The following is a 25,953-nucleotide window of genomic DNA, read 5'->3' as shown; positions in this document are numbered from 1 at the left end:
ATTACACACTAACTAAAGTTTGAAACATGGGATCACGAAGAACGGGACCTTTAAATCTGCTTTACTAGAGTACAAAAACACAAAAACTTCAGTACATGACCACCAGGTGTCACTCTTGGCATGTCTGTTGTTGCATATAGTGTTAGAGCTGCTGTCTGGCATAATGAATTTAGTCAGTTTCTTGGGTAACGGGGCTAAAAAATTAGTTCTTTAAGCTGTACATGATATTCAACACATGCATGCAGATTAAACAAACCTCCAGGTAGATCCTGCTCTTCTATCCAGTTAAGTTCTACTCTAGCAAATGAAACCAAATGAGATGGTTTCATTATTCTTGTCCTGTGAAGATTTGATTTACCCTCATTCTGCATTACTAATGTGTCTGCTTCACAGCTTCCTGCGGTGCAGACTCCCGCTAATCTACCCAGCAGACCAAAGAAATTTAGCATTAGAGTCAGTCCTGTCTCCTGAACTCAGATTAAGCCAATCAGAGGGGAGGACACGGCTCTATCACTGACCCAACTGATGCTATTTAGTGACTTTTGGGAAGCCTGTGAATTATTCACGACATGCAGGGATCAGCTGATCACTGAGGGAAACTATTGATTTATTAAGAAGTCCATAGATCAGCATCTGATGTGAACTTTGAAGCAAAAAACTGGGAAATGTTAAAAACAAATTTTTTTTGTGAACTAGGTCCCTTTTCCCAATGGAAACAAACATTTCCCTTGTATTGTTACCATCTATTAGTGTGTGTTCACACTTGTAGTTTAGTTCTCTTGGTTCTTTTGGACCGGACCAAAAAAGAAAATGATACATTTAGCCCCGGTTCACTTAGAGAGGCATATTTTCAGGTCTCGATCCACTTGTTTGGTGCGCACTTATTCAAATGAACCGCACTAACGGAGCAATCGCACCAGAGTTCGTTTTAATCCAACCAACCAAATCTGAAAAGAGTGATGGTAACACTTTACAATAAGGTTCCGTTTAACATTACTTAATTACATTAGTTAACATGAACTAACAATGAAAAATACTTCTAAAGCATGTATTAATCTTAATTAATTTCAACATTTACTTATACATAATTTAAATCAAAATATGTGAGCTGGCATGAACTTAAAATAAAGCTGTATTTTTATTGACTTAACTTTACCAAACATTATTAAACAATGTATCAAATGTATTGCTTATTACTAGTTAATATTAGTTAATGCATTAACCAGTGTTAACTTACAGGACCTTATTGTAAAGTGTTACCAGTGTAACAGCTCATATCAGCTTAATATAAGTGTTCAAAATCAATCTTTGCCTATTTGTATTGCTGCTTCCGTTTATGAAAATTCAAACACTGTAATATCAGAAATGAGTATGTTTGTTTTGTGTCAGTTCACTAGTTCCAAAGCAGTTTCATGGGTATTGTCTAAATGTGAGGAAGCTGTCACAAATAAACCCATGTAACGTGTCATTTACGGTTTAATCACACACACACACATGCGCACATGCTTCAATTGACAAACCCCATTTCATTTGGTCCTTTCCGCAATGCCTTCTGAAATAACCATGCACAGAAAGACATTGAAAGAGCAAAGAAAAGGGGTTCGATGAATCCACAAGCCACAGCCAGCCGTTCCATGTGTATGTATGTTCATGTGTGTGGCATTAATAAGCATTAGTAGGGATTAATACCTGCTTTAAAGCTCAGCTCATCAGCCTCCTGCCCTGTGTAATCATACAGCGCTCTAACGCGAACCCCGACTACCTTCTCCTCCTCGTCCACCCCGTTGGCTGCGATGTATTTCTTGGGGCTCTCGTCATCAGACCAGTCCGAGGAGTAGTCTTTACCCGCCCTGTGTGGACAGCAGAGGAATTAGAAATCTGCACAAATTCATGGAGGAATCATTTTAATAGAAGCTGGAAAAATCAATTTGGCAATCAAGTGATCAGTGATAGTTAGTTCAGCTGAAAACATTTGAAATGTTAATACAAATCTATTGAAGGAATCAAACTTATCTGTGGCATGCCGTGGATTCTCACAGAAACTAATTTCAACGTGTCCCTCAGTTTGTAAAAAATGAACAAAAACAAAACATCATATTTACAGTAATGCATGTACGGTTTTTGCACTATGGTATATGGGTGTGCGTGACGAATTTCATCATTTCTACATTAAGCACGTACTCTTTGCCCACAGCCAGACTTTTAAGTCCTAAGTATACTTCACTTGTTATGTGTACACTAGTGTCCGCATATAGTGCGTGTGACACGAATTTCATCAACCACACAGTATGCACACACTGTATGCATGCAACCGATTTTTTTTAACCCCACATTCTCTGTATGCGCAGGTCACATGACCAGTGAATTTTTTTTGCACTAATTTGTTTGTCCACAAGGTGGCAACAGTGCCTAAGGACCACTGATTCACAAGGTAGTCAAAGAAAAAAAAAGAACAGGAAGAGACAGAAATCGCCCCCTATACCCTCATTCAGTATTCCCTACATCAGTCCACTAATATAGTTCACTTGATAATTCACACACTGAGAGCGGCGGAAGGGCTGCTGCTTTTGCATAGTTTGTGCTTGCTGTGTAATAATCAAACTTAAACTGGCAGTTCCAGTAGTAATGAAAAGATTTCTTGCATGAGCCTCGAATTAAACAATTTAATAATCGATTAAAAAGGAATTAATATCTGTATGATATTACTCTGTACCCACATTGAACCAGCAGTATGGAAAACGGATGGATGATTCAGCTGCGGGCGCCATCTTCTGATCAGATGCGGGAATTAATTCTGCATGACCTTCACAGTGTATTATGGGTATTCTCTAGCCGATGAGTGTACATCAGTTGTACACTCATTATTGTGGTGCATTATGGGATTGAATGAGTGCACTCGATAATGTCAGCTATGGTTTCAGACATCAATACAAATGGCTGTCCCCTCAAATAGTTGCCCTATTTAAGGGTATAGACTTTTTCAGAGCAGCATCATGACAGGTGAGGGATAGACTTTTCAGTGGCATTTGCAGTAAAAAGCTGTATAAAGCTCCTAGATCACTTACAATTTTCCACAGCTCATGTTGTCTAGAGTTTTTTGTGTACTGAAATTTCTCTGAAAGATATTTTTGCAGTATTTTGTCAGCTGAACAATCCAAAAAAACATTAAATAACAGTACAATCCACTGAAGAGATGTATGTCTATCCCTCATAGCCTCGCTTTCGTTCCCATTAAAAATCAAAGATGGCACTGCTGTTAATAAGGTCTATAGGGGAGCGATTTCAAACGAAGCCATCAACAGCCATGTTTGCATCCACCTATTTTTATGCGAATTTTGTAAAAAATAAAAACGCTGGATAGAGAGATGTGCATAAATTGAGTTCAATTGAGTCATATTTTTTTTGTATTCAATAAGAAGACATGCTTAAACGATGTGCAGCAAAAAAAGTCGTGCGTGATGGGACAGCATAACTGGACTAATCAGTGGACCATCTAAAATGTTTTGGTCATTCTGAAATGCCTGAGCCAGTCTGTCGTTAAAGAGGTTGGGTATTATTACCTCCAGGAACGGTCTTACACGACTGCGTTCCCAAAAAACAAGCATCCGCATCCCAAAGCAAGATAACATGACCGCGTTTCATTTCGTCTGCGTGCTCTGAGGCGCAAATCATTTATTATATATGAAAAAGACCCACAGTGGCTTCTCCTACTGCAGCAATTTGCATTCTTCTTAGAGATATTTGGCACCAGTTTATCAGGAAGATACAATTTTGTTCTCTTTGACTCACTGGATGGAAACTGTGCTTTATTCACAAATGTTTTATAGTTAAATTTGCAACTTTAGATGGAAACAGATAATGGATGGCTGCGTGGATAAGTGATTGTGCGGGGAGGTTAGAAAGTACCTAAAAGATTATAAAGATGTATATGGGTTATAACTTGTGGAGAGAAGTTGCCCAGGCACTGGTAGTGCAAGTTGTGGTAATGCACCTGCGCCGACCGCCTGTGTCCGCATGCACGTCAAATGGACTATATTTTAAAAAAACTATGCATTATGCATGAAAATAAGAAGTATACTCTGGGCTTTACTCTGTATACTCCACTCACACGTGAGATTTTTCTGTGTGTAAACTGTCTGGAATCCACGCGTAACAATGTTTAAGTTTCATGACGATACTTTTAACACAGTGTGTAAAGTTTATCTGGGTGCAGTGTCTTGCCCCAGAGATACTGATGATAGAGCTGAACCTGTATTGAACTCAGAACATTCATTCAGTATTTACTCAAAATCAGTTTAAAGCAGTATTAGCAAAGAGGATACATATTGATTTTCACAAAAGGAATCTGCAAAGAGCAAATAAAAACTGTTAAAACCTTGATTTAGGCAAGATTTAGCTGGGAACCAACATTCCCAAATGATTGGCTCTCACAATGACCTGGGATCAAAGGAGTTAAATTGATTTTTCTTAATGGCAACAAAATGTGATTATAATGTATATTGTCTTAAAGATCTTGTTAGCTCTGTTCCACAACCTAGTGAGTTGCCTGGCTATCGACTGCCTACACAGGCAGCTGCCTTCTAAGACAACATTCTAACCTACTGTAAATGGAACTCAAAAATGAATGATTTGGAACATCCTACATATGCACAAATAGCAGCGTTCACATCACACAGCGAATGAGACAAACTCCATTGTGAGTCTTAACAGCTAAACTGTGAGAGGCTCATCCACATATTGTGTATCTAATCGAATGCATCTCTATAGTCATCATAAATCAATCTCTACACTGAACTCATCACTATGCATTTTGGGATTGTCTTCTCTGTGAAGGATATATCCAGTGCTGCCTTAACATTTTGTCAAAATGAGTTGTATTTGATGAATGCTTTGGAATAACAGACGACTCTAAAATTGATCAAAGCCATAAATAGTTCATCCAAAAATGAAAACGATCCCAAGATTTATTCACCCTCAAGTCATCCTAGGTGTATATGACCATCTTCTTTCAGACGAACACAATCGGAGATATATTTAGAAATATCCCGGCACTCCAAATATTTATAATGGTAATGAATGGGGGGCGTGTTTTGAAGCCCAAAATAAATGCATCCATCTATCATAAAAAATAATCCATATGCCTCCAGGGGGTTAATAAAGTTACAGTCATATACACCTAGAATTGTTTGAGGGTGAGTAAATCATGGGGTGATTTTCATTTTTGGGTGAACTATCTCTTTAAGTCCAAATTTGAAGTTGATATCACAAAAATCAAGCCTGCTAAAAGGTTTTAAACAGGGTTGCCAAAAGTACCGAAGTCGGTACTGAAATTTTGAAAATATGATGATACCAGCATTTCCCACTAGCATTTTGAGTGCTGTTGAGCGGATTCTTAAACACCTCTGATTGGCCAATGTGTTCACACGCTCAACAGATGTGTCTGTGATTGGCTGCAATGATCAACGCTTCAAAAACATGTTGTAAATAGATATTGCTGATGCTCTTCACTGAGCACTAGCCAATGAGCGTGTGAACACAATGGTCAATAAGAGGCGTTTAAGAATCCGCTCAAAATGCTAGGGGGAAATGCTGGTATCATCATATTTTTAAAATTTCAGTACACTAAGGGCCCTATAATACACCCGGCGCAAAGCGACGCAAGGCGCAGCGCAAGTGTGTTTGCTAGTTTGCGTCCGGCGCCGTTTGCGTTTTCCCGTTCAGCGCCACATCCTTAAATTAGTAAATGCATTTTCGCCCATAGTGCGCTGGTCTAAAAAAGAGGGGTGTTCAGGCGCATTGCCCGCGCATTGCTATTTTAAGGAGCTGAAAATAGACTGCGCCATAGACCAACTCAAGGCGCAATATTTTTTTGTTAGAGTGCGTTGGTAGAAACTGCGCCTCTGGGCGCGTCCACAATGCGCGTTGACTTTGCTTATTACACACAGGGATGCGCATCACACAAACATGCCAAATATTAAAAACAAAAGGATTACAGTGTAAAAGAATATTATTGTGTAGGCTACATAAATATAAAAATGTAATGATGAATAGTCATTGCGTGTATTAGAATTAGGCTACCTATTTTCAATTCAGCCTATTACTACTTATAATGATGAACGAAATTGGCTAATTAATTGAACAATCGTTCCAATACACACACATATATATATTAACTGACTCATCGCGTGTACGCCATGTAAATAGCAATCCGCCATGGCGCGAGCGCATCTCGCTCTTAAAGGGAATGGGAGATGACACTCTGATTGGTTTATTGAATGTTACGCCCATTACTCATTAAGAGAATAGGGACAACCCATTTCAAAAATGCGCTCCGGCGCACGGACCGTTTTTCCGTCGTTAAAATAACAAAAGTGGATTTGGACACGCACTGAGTGCACCTGCGCCGTGCGCTTTACACTTTGCGTTAAAATAGGGCCCTAAGTGTCCTGCTACCGGGACACTGACAGTTAACAGGCTATAAGGCTGCATAATGTTGCTGCCTACTTTTGTAACAACCTTTGTGTCAGGAGTGCACCCATGGTGCCTAAGAATACTGTCTAGGTAGGCTGCTTACTAGGTTCTAGAACAGAGCTGCTGTCTGTACTCTTGAGAGAGGAGGTCAATAAAAAAAGTTGCACTGACGGTGAATAGCCACTTAGGTTCTCGTAATAGCCATCCACCTCATGCCACCTGTGGGTTTAAGAGTCAGAGACCAGACTAATAAGCAGGAAGCTGCAGAAGGCTACATTTAATACTGCAATTTAACAGGCATTCCCTGTGTGCCCTGAGAGAGGCTCAAATACACCACACAAACATGAGCCATCTATAGTATCTGTACCAGACCTTATCAGTTCTTTCCAGGCACTTCATTTAGCTAATACCTTTGACCTTTCCTGATCCCGTGTTAACACGCACCACACACACACGTATTCCTATCATTATGAGGACATTTCATAGGTATAATGATTTTTATATCATACATTGTAGCCCATAACCCACTCCTAAACCTACCCATCACAGAAAACTTTCTGCACTTTTACATTTTCAAAACACATAAGCTGTTTTTCATCATGGGGACCACAAAATGTCCCCATGAGGTCAAAAATTACTGGTATTACTATCCTTGTGGGGACATTTGGTCCTTACAACACAGGGATTACCAGGTACACACAAACACATGCGCACACACACACACACACACACACAGTCTGAATGTGCTGACTCAGTGCTAATTGGTGTAATTGGTACTAAAAGCAGTGAGCGAAGCCCTCAGGGAAGAATGTTTTCCAGGTTAATTAAAAAAACTAAACAATAATAACCCTCCACTTTTGAATACAATACTTTAATTAAAAGTTGGATTGTTATTGTAACAGAACATGAAACTCAACAATCCGTGCATCTACTTTTGGGTGGTTGATAAATATACATTTTTCAAATATTTCCTTAAAATTCACTGAAGAATATTATGCAGTGTTCATGTTTCACCAATATTGTGCACACCTTATTTGTTATTATTTATTTGAATATAGTCATAATACATAAATATTAAATCAACATTCTGAAGTGGAAGCATTTACTAGCTCTATCCGATCATGAAAATAGCTACTTAAATCATGATAATAGCTATCCGATCATGAAAAGACCGGGTGTAAATGGCCTCCGAAACGCTTTTGAGACGAATTTAAATCCGATCACTCAAACCACTTCAGGAGGTGGTTTGAGACGCATTCCAAACTAAACTGGACAAGTGTAAATGCATCTGGTTGAAACCACATACCATGATTTATATGATTTAAGATTTATATTCGTTTTGCGGAGACACATTTATGAGGTCAAGTGTAAACGAAAGTAATTTAACCTCTTAGCATTCTTGTAAAATTTGCCTAAAATGCCAAAAAAAGGCATACCCAAAGTAAATTGCATTCTGTTCTTGAACCATTTGGAGTATATGCATAGTTTTGGTCTCTTTTGAAAGGAATGTGTACCGCTGGCGGTACAATGGAACGCTAACGAATAGCTATCCAATCAGTAAAAACACATGAAGTGACCAGGTGTAAACAGGCCCTTTGAGAGATTTAAAAAAAAATAACAACATAAAATAGAAAATAAATATTTGTGAACATGTTCTTTGTACATGAGCATTCGAGTGTGTGGAAGTCAGATGTACCTTGTAGTTTCCTGTGGGGTCCGCGGGGGTTCGTCTCCTGCCGAGACAATGTTAGTCAGAGTGACCACGTCATCAGAACGACTGTTTCTTTCCTTTCGACTGATGGATCGGTGCGCTTCTGGTGACCACTCCTGTTAAAACATGAAATGCACATGTGAAAATCCATATTACATGTTATTAATAACATGTAACATTAATAACATGTAAATGTTATTTTTAATGTGATGACCAAAACATTATTTGTTCGTCCTTCTGAAATGGTCTCCATTTGTAAAAACCGAAAAGGAAATCCAACATTTGAGAGAAAAAATTTTTTGTCTAAAAATAAAAAAGACATTATAACCACTATAACCAGTCATAATTACCACTATAACCAGTAGATGGGCAGATGGGCATTTATTTGCGCATATATTAGCCATTTCCTGTAATAGTTTTTCACTCGGTTTCGCTTTTGAATATTTTTAAACGTAGTGATTTCATAATGTTTAAAATTTACATTTTGTCAAGGCGAAATATGAAGTACTCACAAAATCTCATGAAAAACAATAACTTTTCTTGTGAATGAATTACACAGAAAGCAAGCACCGCGCTTCTCCCTTTATAATCACTGAAGCTGTTAGTGCAGCGCAAAGCTCAATGATTTCGGCACACATTTTATTCAGTGAATTTAACTAAAGTGCACATTCAATCTAAAATTTTAACGAAAGCGTGAAAACCGATCAAACTGAATTTTGCCGAGGAGGAACACTGAGACACGTCTTTTATTTTATACCGTTTTACGTTTGAATAACTAAATTAATGCTAGGCCTGACCATTTAAGTGACTATATTCTGATTATAAACTAATTATTACACTATTGATGCTGTTTAAAACCACCTCAGGACATTGAAGATACCGACACACCAACAAGTGACATTTCACCGGAAGATTTACAGCTGGCTTATATTTTTACGGAAGTCATTAAGGACATTCTGTGCATATGGTCCATTAGGTTCCATACATTCGGTCAATAAATAGCCTTGTTTTAAAGCAGAACAAAAATACAGAACAGTCACACAATGTGACTGTGACATAACAGCACTTATATTCAGAGTCACATGCTGGACGATCGTCCAGACGGCCTTCTATCACTGTTCACACACACACACAGAGAGAGAGAGAGAGAGAGAGCGAGAGAGAGAGAGAGAGCGAGAGAGAGAGAGAGAGAGAGAGAGAGAGAGAGCGAGAGAGAGCGAGAGAGAGAGAGAGAGAGAGAGAGAGAGAGAGCGAGAGAGAGAGCCTGTGCCTGTTTACAGCCATACAAAGAACTCCAGTGTGCTGGCAGAACAGGGAGGATGCCAGAAGATTCCTCTGGAGGTGTCACTTACCTGGGCAAACTTGACTAAAAGCTTCGTTTTAGCTCCGTGATTGCCATTCACTCTCCTACTGCTCGATTAAACATTCACACTGTGGGGGGATTTTGAAATTTCGAACACACTCAGATTCCACAACACACCATCGTGTATGTACAAACATCATTTGCACAAACGGAGGTGCTGCCACTGTGTGCCTGCATGTGTTTGTGCTGTGGGGAGGGCTGGGAAGGATTTGCCATTAGGGAGAGGGATCCGACATTCCTGAACCCACTCATGGGCCATGCAAAGACAACAGCTCATTCACACTCAACCCATTAGAAATTCACCACCACTGGAGCCCGGGGCCCAAAACAGCTCTACGGTTGACGACTCCGCAACACTGTTTGGGTCCGTAAATGTCATATCTTTTCTAAGCAAATGTTAGAGTTTAAGTTTGTAGTCTTGTTTGCATCTGGCAAAAGAGTTTGTGGCATTCTGGGATGTAGCAAATATAATAAACAAAGTAGCATTTTGCAGAATATACCTCAAACTGCGGCCAGTTCATGCTCATGCCGGGCCCATGGGTGTTCCTCCACCACCTGAGGTCCTCCGTGTCATTGGCTACGTTGATGGTCTGGCCGAGGTCTCGGAACAGGGCTCGGAATCTGCATGGGGATTTTCCACATACTTTGTTAGGACAGGTTTTATTTGTGCACAAGGAAGTGTATGTATAAAAAAAAACAGAGCCAACACCAACTTTAATTGATGGTGTTTGCTAAGACAAACAAACATCGCTATTACTAATGCTAGTACGTTTAAAAACACCTAACACAGAGAAATATATTTTGATGTGTAATGCGTTCTGCACAGTGACGTAAACTAAAAGGTCCATACTATAGTATCTTTTAGCAGTAGTAATATATTTACTTAAAGGGGTAATTCACTGCTGACAAGATGGGCTTTTACTAAAACTTGGCTGTCTATGAAGTAGAAACTTGAATGAATGAATGAATGAATGAATGAATGAATGAATAAATAAATGAATGGGTGCTACAAGACTAGAGAAAACAGAAGAGCTGTGGTGTGGCTTCTGCCAAAAAACTTCAACACACAAAATGCACTTTTGATTATGTCAATCTGACTGTCCGTGGGCAGGAATACAAAAATGCGGAAGTTCAATCTGTAGTTTTAAACAAAAACCCTGGAGCTGTCAAGTTTGACGAATCTGGTGGACTTCTGAGAAATATAAACACGGATAATATGGAGAATATTGGTTACACATTAAGTACAGTTACCCTAATAAATGTAAATATACTCAAGTACTTAATTTGTGTACTTTGTTCACCACCGGTTGGTAGTATAAGTACTTGTTTTCAATTCTACTTGAGTAAAGTACTTGATATTTAATGTACTTAAAGGTGCAATATGTAATATTTTTGCAGTAAAATATCCAAAAACCACTAGGCCAGTGTTATATATTTTGTTCACTTGAGTACTTACAATATCCCAAATGTTTCCAACTATTTGTAAATCGTGAGAAAACTGCAATTTTAACCAAGGCTCCGGGACGTGTGAGGAGTCGCCTGTCAATGGCGTCATACCCGCGTTATACCCTCTGTTTCCGGTTTTATTTTGTAGAAACCATGGAAACACCAAAGACGCTTTAATATTTACATGTTTTAATAGGCAAGGGAACAACTGTTTGGTTACATTTATAGACAGAAAACTAATTGTTGTTATATAGCTCAACACGTTTAGTCATAGTTTAAATCTAATTTTCTTGATTTTTTGTGAGTACCATGCTTTACCATGCTTCAGAAAAAAAACACTATTTTGTGAAGTAGCTAACATAGCATAATCAGATGCAGCTTTATTTTTTGTAACAGTAATACAGTATTTTCTCCATCATACAATACATTTTAAAATGAATTGCATGCCATTTATCAACACAAGCCATCCAGCATTTAATATGATATTGTAAAATCGATCTATCTTACTGCAGTGTGTAACAGTGTCTCACAGCAGCCGCCGAGCGAACGCACAGAGTAATGTTGTAACATCATTTTCAACACTCTCAAATGTATCTAATATGATAAACAGAGCTGCGTTACCTCATACTCATGACCGGAAAAGTGGAAGCGGCACCGGCGACTGTGACATAAAAGCCCCTCTGCTTCATACCACAGTAACGTTAATAATCGCATCCATGAACATGATTTCTTCCCCGAGTCCTATCCCTATTCTTTTGCACCATCCGTTGAGGTGAAGACCACATGTCCCAAGATTTCACACTCAAACTTGCCATCATCAAGCTACGCCTTTGTTTTGAATAGGCCTCTAATGACCTCTAGTGGACAGAAATCCTACATACTGCACCTTTAACTACTAAAAGTAATCGATGAACCACGTTTATTTGTTCTAGTCAGCATTAGTCAATAAAAAAGATCAGTGCAGACTAGGGCTGCACAATTATTCACAATTAAACCGGAATCGCGATTTGACAGTGCGATTATGAGTACGCAAAGGCTGCGATTTTTTCCCCCCGATTTTTTATTAAATATGCACAGCATGTTAGTGAAGAGTGGCTCGGTGATTGGTAGTAAATGCATTTAAATTAGTAAATGTGTACAATGTGCATTTGAAAAGGCAACATCTTCCCAAACTTGTGATGAGAAACGTTCATAAACCTGTTGTCCAACAAAAGACAACATTTAATTTAGGCATTTCTATCTTTTTATTCAGCTACAGCGATAGCTTGTGGCCTTGTCCACATTAGGGATTTCCTGGAACATCATAAAGTTATTACTTCTGTGAGACATATTTGGAGTTTCAGCACGAGGGCGCCCTCCGGCTTCCAGTATGAATGAAACAGATGTGTGTTTAGAGCTTAGTAGGCTTAGGCTCAATCAATCCCATTTTGGGTAAAAATAAATAAATAAATAAATAAATAAATAAATACTTCTATCTAAAGTATTTTATATGATAATCCACGTTTTTCTCCAATGTACAGAAGTATACAGGAGATTTAACCAGAAAAATTAGAATTAGATTTTCCCCCCAAATCACACAGCCCTAGTGCAGACAATTAATATGTATTGAGCTGCAAATAAGCAAACATTTGATTTTATTAGCAAAACTTATTATACACTATCAAAATACTAAACTTCAATATACTAAAATATCAATTTAGGATTCTAATAATTCATGTTTGCAAACAAATGAAAAAAATATACTATAAAAAATTGAGAAAAACTAAATTATAATTTAAGGAAAAAGTCAATTATAATACAATAAATGTGTAAATATGTGGCGACAAATAGTATAAAATACAAATGTACAGATGCAAAATGCGTTAACAGGAAGGTTATGCAAACATACTAGTTCTATATAATTTCCATCTAGCAGCAGGGAGTAAAGATGCATGGATGTTAATGTGTGTTATTTTACCTAAAATAGCCAAATGTCCACATGTTTCTGTAAAATTAAACACCTCTCCCTTTTACAGCAGATTTAGTTCACAAATAACTGACAGTCATGACCTAAATATGACTTTCATTTACAATGATCATCAGTGGCGAATTGCAGAACATCAGTTGCAGAACTTATCCTTTAAGGTACTATTACTACTAGCATCCTGTCGATGAGTTTTGTTCAGCCAAGCACCGCTTACATTTTCTTCAAAAAAAGTCAAAATATAGTTTCTTTTGTCAAAGTTAGTTTCATAACCAACCCTACCAGAACAAAAGGCCTGGCCTGGCCCATTAAGTACCATGGAAATTCAAAGAATGAGGGAGGGCTAAAGCAAACACAAAAATTCCTGTACATGAAACTAAACTATATGATTAACACACAGCTCAGCACCAGCCCTGTAATTACAGCTCAACAAAAGTAAACAATTGTGCAAAACTGCAGAGACAGGTTTGAAGGGTGTTGTTTTTGTTGCCATTCTGAACATGTAACTCCACGCTGTTAGAGCTAACACCGAAACGTAAAACGAAAGGCTATTTGTTCATTGATTAAAAAACAAATAAAAGCAGTGAGTTGCCCTAGCTTTCAGCTCTTTTGAAATGACCCTGGTTAATAGTCAACGACATGCTCAGAATTCCTCACTGAGTAAACAAAATGATAGCAGAGAGCACGGAAAAAACAAATAAGCACTTATTAATGGTTAACATTCTTTATTTATTTCAGTTTTCAGCTATGCGACACATAAATCACCAGAAACTATTTCAAGAGCCTGAGGATATTGATATGGTCTATATAAATGAGGACTTGACATTAAGAAATGTTTAGGACAGAGCTCCCCATTTCTCTCATGTCAGTTTTCAATGCACAACTATGCCGACATCTGTGCCTGTCAGTCTCTCAGTGGCTCCGTTTCAAACTCTAGCGAGTCCCCTAACTAGATAGCATTTTTAGGCATCGTGAGTGTATTCTTGGCACCAAGGCTGTTTGAAACAGTTGGATGCCAAATTTTTGCTGCCTTTTAAGATTTTTCACATCTTCATGGATAAAATCAGTTAAAATAAACTAGCAATGTCACCTATAACTACATCATTACGTTCAGTACATAAAAGTACCATAGACAATATTTATTCCAATTAAAAGTACGATTAGGGGAATCATTGCACCGAGCTCAGTGAACAAAATTCATCAAAGATAGCAGACAGAGTCAAGATAAATGCTGAATAAGAATTATGGCTGGGCAATATGGCCAAAAATATCATAATATTTTTTTCCCCATATCATTCAATATCGATATTTATCACAATATTCGTTTTCCATTAATGGGGAAGGAAATTAGAATTTCCTTGAGAATGAATGTAAACTTGTTTATATTTAATTTAATGAAATCCATCTTCAAATTCTGTGTTTTCCATTTTATTTTTGGGGGATTCTGTTTATGATTTAACACAAATTTATATAAACTTTAACAATTTAATCAAGCTTTTAAAATGCAATCAAATAAAAATATAACAATTTACAACAAAACATTGCTTTTTTGTCAAATAAGATGCTGCACAACAGAACTGTATAAATGTAAAACATGGAGGAAAAATATCTTGGTTGTATGATATTCCCTAGAAATAATAAATAATAATAATAATAATAATAATAATAATAATAATAAAGACCTTTAATTTTTAGTTTCAGTTTCAGTGTCTATTTAACGGTAGTTTTTCTCAAATGAAATGGTGAAAAGCTTGTGAAGTGACTGGAGATGAAGTTCAAGTGTTCATGTCCTCATATATTGAGACGGCAATGAGCACCATGAGCGTCACGTGTGTGTGTGTGTGTGTGTGTGTGTGTGTGTGTGTGTGTGTGTGTGTGTGTGTGTGTGTGTGTATAAGACGAAACTGCGTCGTTCATTCACAGATACACACAGAAATCACTTATCGGCGACATGCACTGACTGACTGTTGTCGTGTTTATTTCTGCTGTGTGATAGGCTGTTAGATTAACCCATACTGAGTAAAAATGTCCAGAGCTTATCAGTCACCGACGTAAATTTTATCACGATCTTGATATGATACTGTTTATCGCCCAGCCCTTCTAAGAATATCATTTCATTTAAAAAGCATTGAACCGATGAAAATTATTTACACAGTCCATTTTACCCAATATTTGGTTCAGATGATTATTAGAATATTGCATGTTTTAGCTCAAGCAACATTGCTAACACAATCTCAATAGGCCTTAGTCTTTACAATGGCATATGAAGGTCCTAGTTTACGTGTAATTTTCAAGACTTTCAAAAATGTTTTATGAAGTTCTTGTCTCCTGAAAGATGTTTCATCAGCTGAACAATCGGTTTGTTGTTAAACAACAGTACTGTGTTCTATCCCTCGCAGCCTCGTTTTCATTCCGGTCAAAAATCAAATATGGCAAATACCCTGATTAAGGTCTACTGGAAGCTCTCTTTTAAATAGATTTTAACTACATTCTATAGAAGCATCACATACAATCCCAGAATGCACAGTGAAGATTTCAGTGAACATTATTAGCCAAGATGGTGGATAAAGTCAAGGGAAATGCGATTACGAACGATTTCGAATATCAGCATACTGTATTCAATATTGAAAAGTATCGATTGGTAAAAAAAGTTTACATAATGTGTGCATGCTATATTTATTATGCAGTATTATTAGCAACATTATATTCTATTGGACTTTACTCTAAATGACTGTTTGTTTGGTTGGTGTGTGTGAACCACTATTAATGGACTTGCTGCAGACACAAAGATTTTCAAATCCAACATATTAATTAGCACGCTGTCCTGTAAGATAAGCGTCTGTGTAGACTGTGAAGAGGGACTAACCCATCATTGCTGGAGAGGTCCATGTGCTGGTGTATGTCCTGAAGAACTTCTTTAAAAAAGCGCAACCTCTTCTTTTCTGCCTCCTGGGTGATTTCAAACACTTGCTCCATGTCCTCCATGTAACGTGGGTTACAGCGATTCAGCTCGTCCAGGGCTCTCTCATAACGCTCCTTAGCCTGAGAAAAAATATCCAAAAAAATAAAACACACAAGAAAGTCATGGGACAGTTCACAGGGGCACTACTGAAGATCAGAATTTCCTGTTCAGATGGACCAATGAATATTCACAAGGAGCAAGCTGTACCACTTTCTTCATTTGGACATCACACTGGATTATCTAAATTAAATGTAAAAATGGACTAATATGAGTCTCATGACTATCTGAAAGATAGACAAAGTCTCCTTTTTTTAGAAATTATGGAAACCAAAGCAAAATAAAATCAGGTGGTGTTTCTCTTCACACCTTTGAGAAGGTAGAAACCGAAGGCATAAAGTGTAGTTTTGTGAATGAAACTACACATTCAACAACCCATGTTGTTCACACCCATAACTTAGCATTGTCACAACAAGTCTAAAGACATCATCATCATCACATGGGCCTTACTATTGGCACTAGCAACAAGCAAGCCACGTCTTGTCTAGGTTTTAAGGAAATTCTGTCATTTCATTCCCCACCCATCTCCTTCCACCTAGACATGGACACTTGTTGACAAGCTTCCCATACAGTAATTACCGACTTAATGCAAAATCCTCCAAAAAATTAAAATGACTAAAACGGTTGTGTCTGAGCTTTTTCTCACGGTACCTTCTCTGCCTCCTGGGTGCATTTCTCCAGGCGATCTGTGAACTTGCGGACCTCCTCTTGGGATTTGGTGGGGTCGGCCTTGGCATGATTTTCACGGGTCAATGCCGTACGCTCTTCCTTCCGGGCTTGGTGATAACTTTTTTTGGTAGACTCCACCTATCGCAGAGAAAATATTTACACAACCATACTATTTACTCATTACTACATACACTGTGGTACACGGTATATGTTCACTTTAAACACTGTTATAGACCTCTGCCATCATCTATTCACCCTAATGTTACAGTATGGTGGTCGAGATTTTCGGTTTTCAAACTTAATTTCAGTCTGTTTCTCGTACTAAGCTAGTATATTGCTTTTGAAGACTTGGAATATAACTAACAAAAAGCATATGGACCAGCCAAATGTTGTTTTTCAGGGATTCTGCAGGTTTATGAAGGTAAATTTAAGACTTTAAGACCTTTTAAGACCAAGTAAATAAAATGTAAGGAATAAATTGAAGGGAACAGATGTCAATATGTTCTCTAAATGTAAATGTCTAAGCAGAAACACTTCAGAGTTAAAAGAAAAAAAACAAAACAACAACTACTAACATATCCATTACTTTATTTATTTTTACAAAACGGTAGCTTCAATCTCTCTGCTCTCAATATGGAAATATCTTTTACTGTACCTTCTGATCACTCTGCACAAAAATGATGTTTTTCTTCAGTATTTTTGTCTTGTTTTCCAGTGCAAATGTCTAAAGATTCTTAAATCAAGATATATAAAGTCTTGTTTTCTGTGAAATTGATCAAAATGTGCTGAGTTTATGATTAAAACAAGAACAAATTTCTGCCAATGGGCTCAGAAAAATCATTCAAAGGGAAATTTTGAAACACACAGAGATATTTTCATTTGCATCTCAAGTAAATCTATCTTTATTTAAAGATGTTTAGATATTTGTATTGGAAAACAGAACCAAAAAAACTGAGAAAGATATTCCTTTCTTGCAATGCATGCAATATTTAATACCATGACTTTAAGACTTTCTGGTCTGATTTAAGATCTTTTTAAGGCCTTAATTTGTGTAAGGGCGAATTAAAACTTAAGACCTGCAGAAACCCTGTTTTGGGTCATTTTTTGGAGCTGATGATCATCTAAGTGTTGCATGAAAAAGCAGATTTCTGGCATTCATCTAAATAGTAACACTTTACAATAAGGTTTCATTCATTAACAATAGATAACTAACACAAACTAACAATGAAAACTAATGTTAACAAACGAAACCTTATTGTCAAGTATTACTGTCTAAATTTACATTCCATTTCAGTAGATGAACATTAAATCAGTTCATTTTGGGTAAGCTTTAAAAACAAGACAAAATAAAAACAAAAAAAGACAAAGTGGATTTAAACTCGGATTTCTTTTGTTCTCTTTGCCATCATTTAATCTATGAAATCCATACTAATGGTGTAGTATTCTGCACATAAGGAGACTCACATCCTTCAGTTTTCGGACCCAGGGTTTCTGGGCCTTGCGGAAGCCTTCATCTGCGTCTTTGGTCTCACGGAATCCACCAATCATTTGCTTGTGAAAGGCATCCTTCTGCCAGTTTCTAATCTTTTCACTGTCCTCAACAACCAGTTTCTCTTTTAGTTCCATATGGATCTCACTCAGTCTGTCTGCCGCATTCATGAAAGCATGCCAGGCCTTTTCCAGAGTCCCATACTGTGAGCCTGCAGGAGAGAAATCAGAGTTTGGCTTTATCTGGCAGCTTATTACACACTGGATAGTTGCTTAACTAAAAAAAAAAAACCCAAGTTTGTATAATATTTTCTGTTCTCTAGATACACATCTCGCTCCGCTTATTATAATTATATGTCAGTGCATCTACCCCTTTAAGGTCACATGGTTTGGTTACTGAATATGTGTCCAGCCTGAGGCTCTCACTGGGAGGTAATCCACTCATATCCACGACTTTTCTTAAGGTCAGTACAAGATACAGTGGCTTTGTTTACACTGGCTAAATTTACAGTTTATTTTTCAAATCCAACATTTAGGATTCACTATTCCTACTGTTATTTTGCAAGTGCTGAAAACACACCCATGCGTGCAACTTGTTTCTCCATATTTCTTTATTTTTTCCTAAATCATTACGATTGGTCACCTTTTAGGTCTGTCTGTGAATTTTGCAAATATCTAACCAATTGGCCATTGTGTTCACACGCTCAAAATATATGTCTGTGATTGGCTACTTTCAAATGCTCCCGTGTGTATCTGTGTAAGCGCTCAGTGAAGAGCATCACTGATGTCTTTTTACAACATTTTTGAAGCGTTGATCATTGTAGCCAATCACAGACATATCTGTTGAGCGTGTGAACACAATGGCCAATCAGAGGTGCTTAAGAATCTACTCAACAGTTCTCAAAGCATCATATTTTTTAAATTTCTTTGACTTGAGTAGGTACTTTTGATAACACTATTTAGGACCGTCTCTGCTTGTTTGCAATGCAAGGATAAATAAAGAACTGGTACACAAAACACTATATATAATGGCTAATGTTTTATGTATTTGAGGAGTGGACAAGAGTATCTTAGTCAAGCTTTTTGGTAATCTTAAATAGCCTGTGCGAAGCACTTCATCTTTTATAAAATGAGATTTTGGCCAAACGACAGAAAAAAAACCCACATAGCTGTAAACTTAAGTTGATGAAATGTAATGCTTACTGCCTCATATGCGGCCATTCTAATGACGGACAAAACACGCTTGTCCAAAATTCACGGGTCAAAAACCTTGTAACTCCATCTGAGCTTGATTTTGGTAAAATGTTAATAATACCACATATAATAGACACAATATCAAGTTTGACAACAGTATTTAACTATTTAAAAAATAGTGTTTTTTTTCATTTCCTGAAAAGTAGTAGATTTTTTCGAGATACAAGGATTCCACACAACATCAACACTACATGACAGATCACTGACAAACAACATAAGCAACAGAGGCAGCATTACTGTATATTACATTCATACCTTCTTTTCCCCAAACTTAGAAACTACTGTGCAGCTATTAAGGGTGGGCACTGATAGGGTGAATGAAATGTCAGACAGATTTATAATTGTTCGACAGAGGCACTCATCAGCTCATCAGTATAGAATGTGTTGATGTGACTGTAGAGGGATGCGTCTACTTTAAGACGATGACCTATGAAACTCAAGGGCATACTGACCTTTCTCCACAACACCCCTCCATTTCCTGGCCCAATCACTCAGCTGCTGGGAATAGCCCTTCTCAATCTTGGCCCGCTCCTGGAAGCAGCTGACCAGCTCGTTGCATAGCTTGTAGCCATCGTCAATGCGCTTAACCGTCCTCTTGTAGTTCCCAGGCTAACCAACGAAAGTCATGTTAGAGAGTCATACTAAAATGTTGCACGCAGATTAATTTCTGAATCCTGTTCTCAAGCTTAACTCACTGCCTCAATGATCAGGTCACACATATTAACAGCTAGGAATATCAGTGAATAATTACATTTCAGTCTAATAAAGGTTATTCATTAAATTTAAGATTTTAGGATTCGATTTGTTTTGACTCTATCCTGTAACTTACAAAAACAGTTTACGGTAGAGTGGAGTAAAAGGTTTAACTTAAGTTTTCCTCTAGGCAAGGAGAAACAAGAGAGCATTTATATTTTGGTCATCAAGTGAAATGAGAAGAAAGCATCTATAAACATGGACATTTATGACAAATCTCAAAAAAAGGTTCACACAACTTGATGCACATTTGGGGTAAGTTGTGTCATGTGAAAGGTAAGTTGAATTATAAGTAAATACATTAATAATTTAGATTTCAAATACATATAAACGAATATAAATCAGAAAAAAAGAATTTTACTAAAACATGATCCTTTCCCAAAAGTCTTATTGTGCTGCAGATTCTAATTAATATTTATAATACTAGAAGTGAAACAATGTTAACATTTTCTAATAGTGCAGCATTTGAAGCATTATTAGTTGAGCTATTGACACAGCTTACCCCACTTTGGCACACTTTACCCCAGCTACCATTTTAGAGAAAGTTCATGGATAATCTTTAAATGGTTTTAGACATTGACAATTGACCAATATGTTTGTCTATTTTTTTTTTTACACCTGTCTGTGACATAAAAACACAATTATATTATAAACTTATAGCATAAACAAACTTTTAGTGTCAGTTTTAACATGTGTATCTCTCAATTACAAGCAGCTGTATATTATGGGCCCTGTATAAACACATAGTGATGCAACAAATGAATGCATTCTTCACCTTTCTCCCCTAAATTACTAAATCACATCAGATTTATTTATATAGCTCTTTTAAGAATACACATTGTTAATATATACGATACGTATTCAACTTTATAAATAGAGCTGTGTGATAATACATTTTACGACGATTTTTGCTGAGATTTGCTATACAGTATATATTGCTTTACATTGGATCCAACTATTATACTTTAACTTTTTTGAAGATATAACAGTCAAGCAGTTGGTATATAGTGCATACTGCTTACTGTACATATTTGGGTAATGATGAATATACTTGGAGTAGTTCTATAATGCATTAATAATTATTAATTTATTCATTAACTCAAGTTATATTGTGGTGATATTGAGAATTATGAAACCTGTGAGGTTTTGTTAAATTTATAACAATTTGGTGTGGTGACAAGCCTACAAAATGATGCATATAAATGACTGGGTTAAAGGTTTTACATCGCCCACACCTAAACAGTTTTGCTGAGGAGTTAACTGAAAGTAGTCATGGCATAATACTTATCCATAACACACTGGGTGCGTCTCAATCAGCTTCCAAGCCATAAATCAGTATATCATGTACAAAATTCGGGCACTGGTAAGGACAGTAAGGACCCTGGCTCACTACACATTGGGACACTGATGACTATTTCCGGTGACATGACCACGTCCTCATTGTACAACATCACTACTGGTATTTACGAATAACAGCAGAACTGATATTTTTCAGACATTATGTTAAAGTGTTATTTAAAATACAGGTCACACTTTAGTTTAGAGTCCAATTCTCACTAATAACTAACTATTAATTACGACTTTTGCCTCAAACTCCTAATTACAGCTTATTAATAGTTACTAAAGTAGTTGTTAAGTTTAGGTATTGGATAGGAATAAGGGATGTAGAATATAGTCATGCAGAATAAGGCATTAATATGTGCTTTATAAGTACTAACATGCAATACCCTAGTAATATGCATGTTAATAAGCAACTAGTTAATAGTGAGAATTAGACCCTAAACTAAAGCGTTACCAAAATACATTATGATAAATACTTTGCTTGTAAAATATATGTGCAACATTTTAGCTGTAAATAAATTATAAAATGTTAGCTAGATTGTTCATTACCTTTCTAGCGATGTATGTTTATGCTGAAATATAATTAAATAATTTAAAAAAACATCTATCGCATGTTGTATATATGTAGTGAGTTTTCTCACGTTATTTAAGTTTCACGCTTCAGAACTTCCGTTAAGCGAACATAGTGAGCATTGATACTCCCTGGTTTTCACGGTACATTGTGGGACTTTTTAGGGAGCGAAAGTTTCAGTGCACTTAAAGGATTTTGCGATTGAGACAGCCCTTAAAATGGCCGACTCCCTGATCAGTGCCCTGACTACTGAACAAGGGAGCTGATTGAGACGCACCCACTGTACATGGTACATAATACCTCAAGTCCTCCAGTGTGCAAAAAAATCCATGTGATGTTTGTTAGGGGAAAAAAAAATGGAGGGAACAAAACCCTAAACTGTCAACAAGACAGATGGCATAATAAACCCTTTACTTTCACTTTACTATCTAAGAGCCCTTCATATCTGTAAGTTTTCTCCAAGACAAGTACAGACCTGACCAAGTATGCTTGAAAAATAGCAGTGCAAAAAGCTCTTAGAGAGGTCTTGGAAATGTCGGATCTGCAGGGATCCATTCCCGTCTCTAACTCCCTGGCTGGATGCCACAGTATGCGGCCCACTCCACCAGGGAGATCTGTGTGCCCTTGCGTTCGTGGATACTTACCTCCCAGAAGCTGTCCCAGCTCCCAACGTCTTGCAGATCGCCGTTGGAAGACATTTTGGGGTCTCCCTTGCAGCACGGAATGATGGCGGCTGTCAGTCAAACTGTGAAGAACAACATGAGAAATCAAATAGAGCCATCGACTGTAGTCGGTAACAGCATAAGTCAACCAAAGACAGCAGTCTTGCCACGAAAGAAACTAGTTCATCCAGTCTCTGCTCTACATGGCACAAGCCCTCAAGTTCAATCCAAAAAACTAAGCAGTGGTAAATCATACGAAATATATTCCATAGACATTTCACTACGGTCTTGCCAGGAACCTCTCGTGACCCAACGCTCCTTGGCCTCTACAGTTAAGACATCTGCCCAGGCACAGTAATCCTGTATTCCAATACTGAAAGGAAGCCAGCGTAGGCCAGTCTCACCTCTGAGCCGCTTTGTGTCTGCCTAAGGCAACCTAGGTGAGGTAGAAGCTTCTCCGCTCCACTCTGGGTGGAGTCGCAAAAAAAGCAAATGATGCCACAGTCACCCAGGTCCTCCCTTTAATTTTTTCCTGGTTGAATCTAGCATGATCTTAAAAATAAAAGTTTTTTTTATTGGCATCGGTGCTTCCATGAAGAACCTTTAACATCCATGGAACCTTTCCATGGCACAAAAAAGTACTTTATGGTGGACAAAAGTTTCTTTAGATTACTAAAAAGTTCTTTACACTAAAGTTGTGGTCATACATTAATGATATTTCACCAAAAAAGGTCCATTGACTTGTCAATAGCATAGCGATGTCTGAAGCACAGCTCACACATGACTCACTTTCAACCCAAGCAGTTTTCTGTTTGTCAGAATGGTAAATTCAAGTATTATATAGTTCTTTGGGGAACCCAAAATGGCTATGCTACGGCATCACTGTCAAAATCCCCTTTTATGGAATCTTTATTTTTGTGTTCACTCTTAAAAATAAAAGGATTTTATTTGGCATTGATGGTTCCATGAATAACCAATGGGGGATTTTGCATCGGAGGAACCTTTTCATAGTTCCTAGAACTAATGGCAGATGTACCCACTTTTTGGCGTGTTCGCACCGCAGGAATTGAGAACAAATTTAGCTCTAGGAATGCCTTTTGGGGAAACTAAATTAGCTCCTACTTCAGAGTAGAGTCTAACACAGCACAATAGGAACTACCAGTGACGTAAGTGTACATTGATTGGTTGACTGTTAAATAGATCGTAAACTAAAAGCTGTGTGCTTAGGCTCTGGCTAAGTCGTACTCAGCACCTTCAAAATAAAAGGGTGACTGATAATGATTTCACTTTTTTAACTTCGGTTAGTGTGTAATGTTGCAGTTTCAGCATAAACAACATCTGCAAAGTTACGACGCTCAAAGTTCAACGCAAAGGGAGATGTTTTCTTTTACAGAAATCATTTTTTAAGGACTACAACAAATGACCGGTAGGAACTACAACAAGCTTCTTCCTGGGTGGGTGACATCACAAACCCCAAAATTTACATAAACCCCGCCCCTGAGAACACACAATAAAGGGGGCGAGGCCATGTTGGGTTGCTTTAGAGAAGAGGAAGAGGAAGAGTTGTTGTAGTAGAGTGTTGTTGCCATGCCGTCATTTTGCACCAGACTGCTTCACAAACGAGGGTCAATTCAATGCTGGATTTGCACAAAAGATTAACATGACGGCACATGCTAGTCGATGAGTTGAATCAACTCCACAGCAACTACATAAATGTATCCATTAACCATTCAGAAATGTTTAGTTTCATTCTAAAAGTTGTAACTTCTTCCTGAGTCTCTCTATCAGTGTTGACTCCGGTTTGAACAATGTAAGGCTGAACACCGTTACTGACAATCCTCATTTTGGCTGCGTGAGATTCTCCAGCTTTGTTGTTGTTGAACAACCGAAGCATAAGCTGTTAAAGCTCCGCCCTCTTCTGGAAAGGGGGCCAGGAGCAGCAGCTCATTTGCATTTAAAGGGACCCGTGTTTTTGCTCAAACCCAAACGGGGCAAATTTACAAAGCTACAATAAATAATCTGTGGGGTATTTTGAACTGAAACTTCACAGACACATCCTGGGGACACCAGAGACTTATATTACATCTTGTAAAAGGGGCATATAATAATGATCTTTAAAGTCCTGCACAACAATCAGAGCAGCAGGACATAAGTAACGGCTTACGTGATTTCAGAGTTCCTACAGGTGGTGCGAATGCAACCAGGAAAATGGTCATAGGGGAACATTTAGATCGCAGGGGACTGCCCTGGTGGTTAGTTCCTATAACTACCTGGTGCGAAAACCCATTTTAACATCAATGGAACCTTTCCAGTGGAAGGTTCTTTAGATTATTAAAAGGTTCTTTGGGTAATCCAAAATTGTTCTTTTATAGCATTGCTGTGTATGCGTAGTGAGTGTGGAAAAACATGTTGATAAAAATATGTCTGATGACATGCAAGTGTCCATTCGCCATTGCTCATAGGAGGCAACACTTATTCATCGCCCTAAAATAACCTGTTTATTAAGTGCTTTGGCTACTGCATAAACTATATTTAGTCCAAACAGCACAAGTAGGTGTACATCTAAAAAACCTTGTACATGCTCTTCCCGTGCTTGTATACATTTAGCACCACTTCTGGCCTTGGGTTCTCGACTTATTGTTTGAGCCAAGGTTGTATAGTTTCCTCAAACAGACACAACAAACGGGAGGAAGGAGTGGGATCGGCCTTGCAGGAGCATCTGCTTCCAATTCAGGCCAAACTGGCAATGTTAATGGAAAATTAGCATCCTCAAGAGGGACTTGGGAACCAACAGAGTAGTGAAGAGCATTTGCTATGGATGCATAATTTTGACAATTTATTTAATCTTTTGTTTAGCAATTTCTGGTTTGCAATATCTTTTCAAATATGACACAAAGGTAGGGTTGGGCAGTATATTATTGACATTGTAAGGCATATCAATATATTTGCAAAAACAAGTGCCCATCAGACTAATGAAGCGCAGTTACATTTTGCTAAAATATTTGTTAGACCTTACATGTAGGTTTAAAGGGGGCCTATTATGCCCTTTTTCAAAGTCTTGATTTTGTTCTACCAGCTCTACTAGATTTTCATGCTTGAATGTTCAAAAAACACCTTATTTTTTCACATATTTGTTATCTGCACCAGACTTCACGTCCTTGAAGATCAGTTGGGCAAATAGGGTGTAGTCTTTAGTTGAGTCCCAAATGACGCACGATACACTATGCACTTATACACTATGT

General features: G+C 37.7%; 1 protein-coding gene across 7 annotated transcripts in view; it reads right to left on the bottom strand.

Annotated features, from left to right (window-relative positions):
* The window catches only part of pacsin3 (protein kinase C and casein kinase substrate in neurons 3), a 52,415-nt gene that overhangs the window by 3,817 nt on the left and 22,645 nt on the right, over nucleotides 1-25,953 (bottom strand). For 4 of the 7 annotated variants that reach the window (XM_048185594.1, XM_048185596.1, XM_048185595.1 and 1 more), the window contains 9 exons: nucleotides 22,694-22,794; nucleotides 19,837-19,993; nucleotides 18,107-18,342; nucleotides 16,625-16,780; nucleotides 15,821-15,996; nucleotides 10,046-10,166; nucleotides 8,168-8,298; nucleotides 6,643-6,690; nucleotides 1,690-1,850 (listed from right to left, as the gene is read on the bottom strand). In XM_048185594.1, coding sequence (XP_048041551.1) covers nucleotides 1,690-1,850; nucleotides 6,643-6,690; nucleotides 8,168-8,298; nucleotides 10,046-10,166; nucleotides 15,821-15,996; nucleotides 16,625-16,780; nucleotides 18,107-18,342; nucleotides 19,837-19,993; nucleotides 22,694-22,747 — 1,240 coding nt within the window. In that variant the 5' untranslated portion in view covers nucleotides 22,748-22,794. Of the gene's footprint in view, nucleotides 1-1,689; nucleotides 1,851-6,642; nucleotides 6,691-8,167; nucleotides 8,299-10,045; nucleotides 10,167-15,820; nucleotides 15,997-16,624; nucleotides 16,781-18,106; nucleotides 18,343-19,836; nucleotides 19,994-22,693; nucleotides 22,795-23,115; nucleotides 23,135-25,953 lie in introns of those variants that run through there. The other 3 variants (XM_048185598.1, XM_048185599.1, XM_048185600.1) reach the window with 3 other exon arrangements.

The sequence above is a fragment of the Megalobrama amblycephala genome, linkage group LG3 (assembly GCF_018812025.1).
Source record: "Megalobrama amblycephala isolate DHTTF-2021 linkage group LG3, ASM1881202v1, whole genome shotgun sequence".
NCBI lineage: Eukaryota > Metazoa > Chordata > Actinopteri > Cypriniformes > Xenocyprididae > Megalobrama > Megalobrama amblycephala.
The sequence above is the reverse complement of the archived record's forward strand: the minus strand, read 5'-3'. Positions and strand labels throughout refer to the sequence as shown.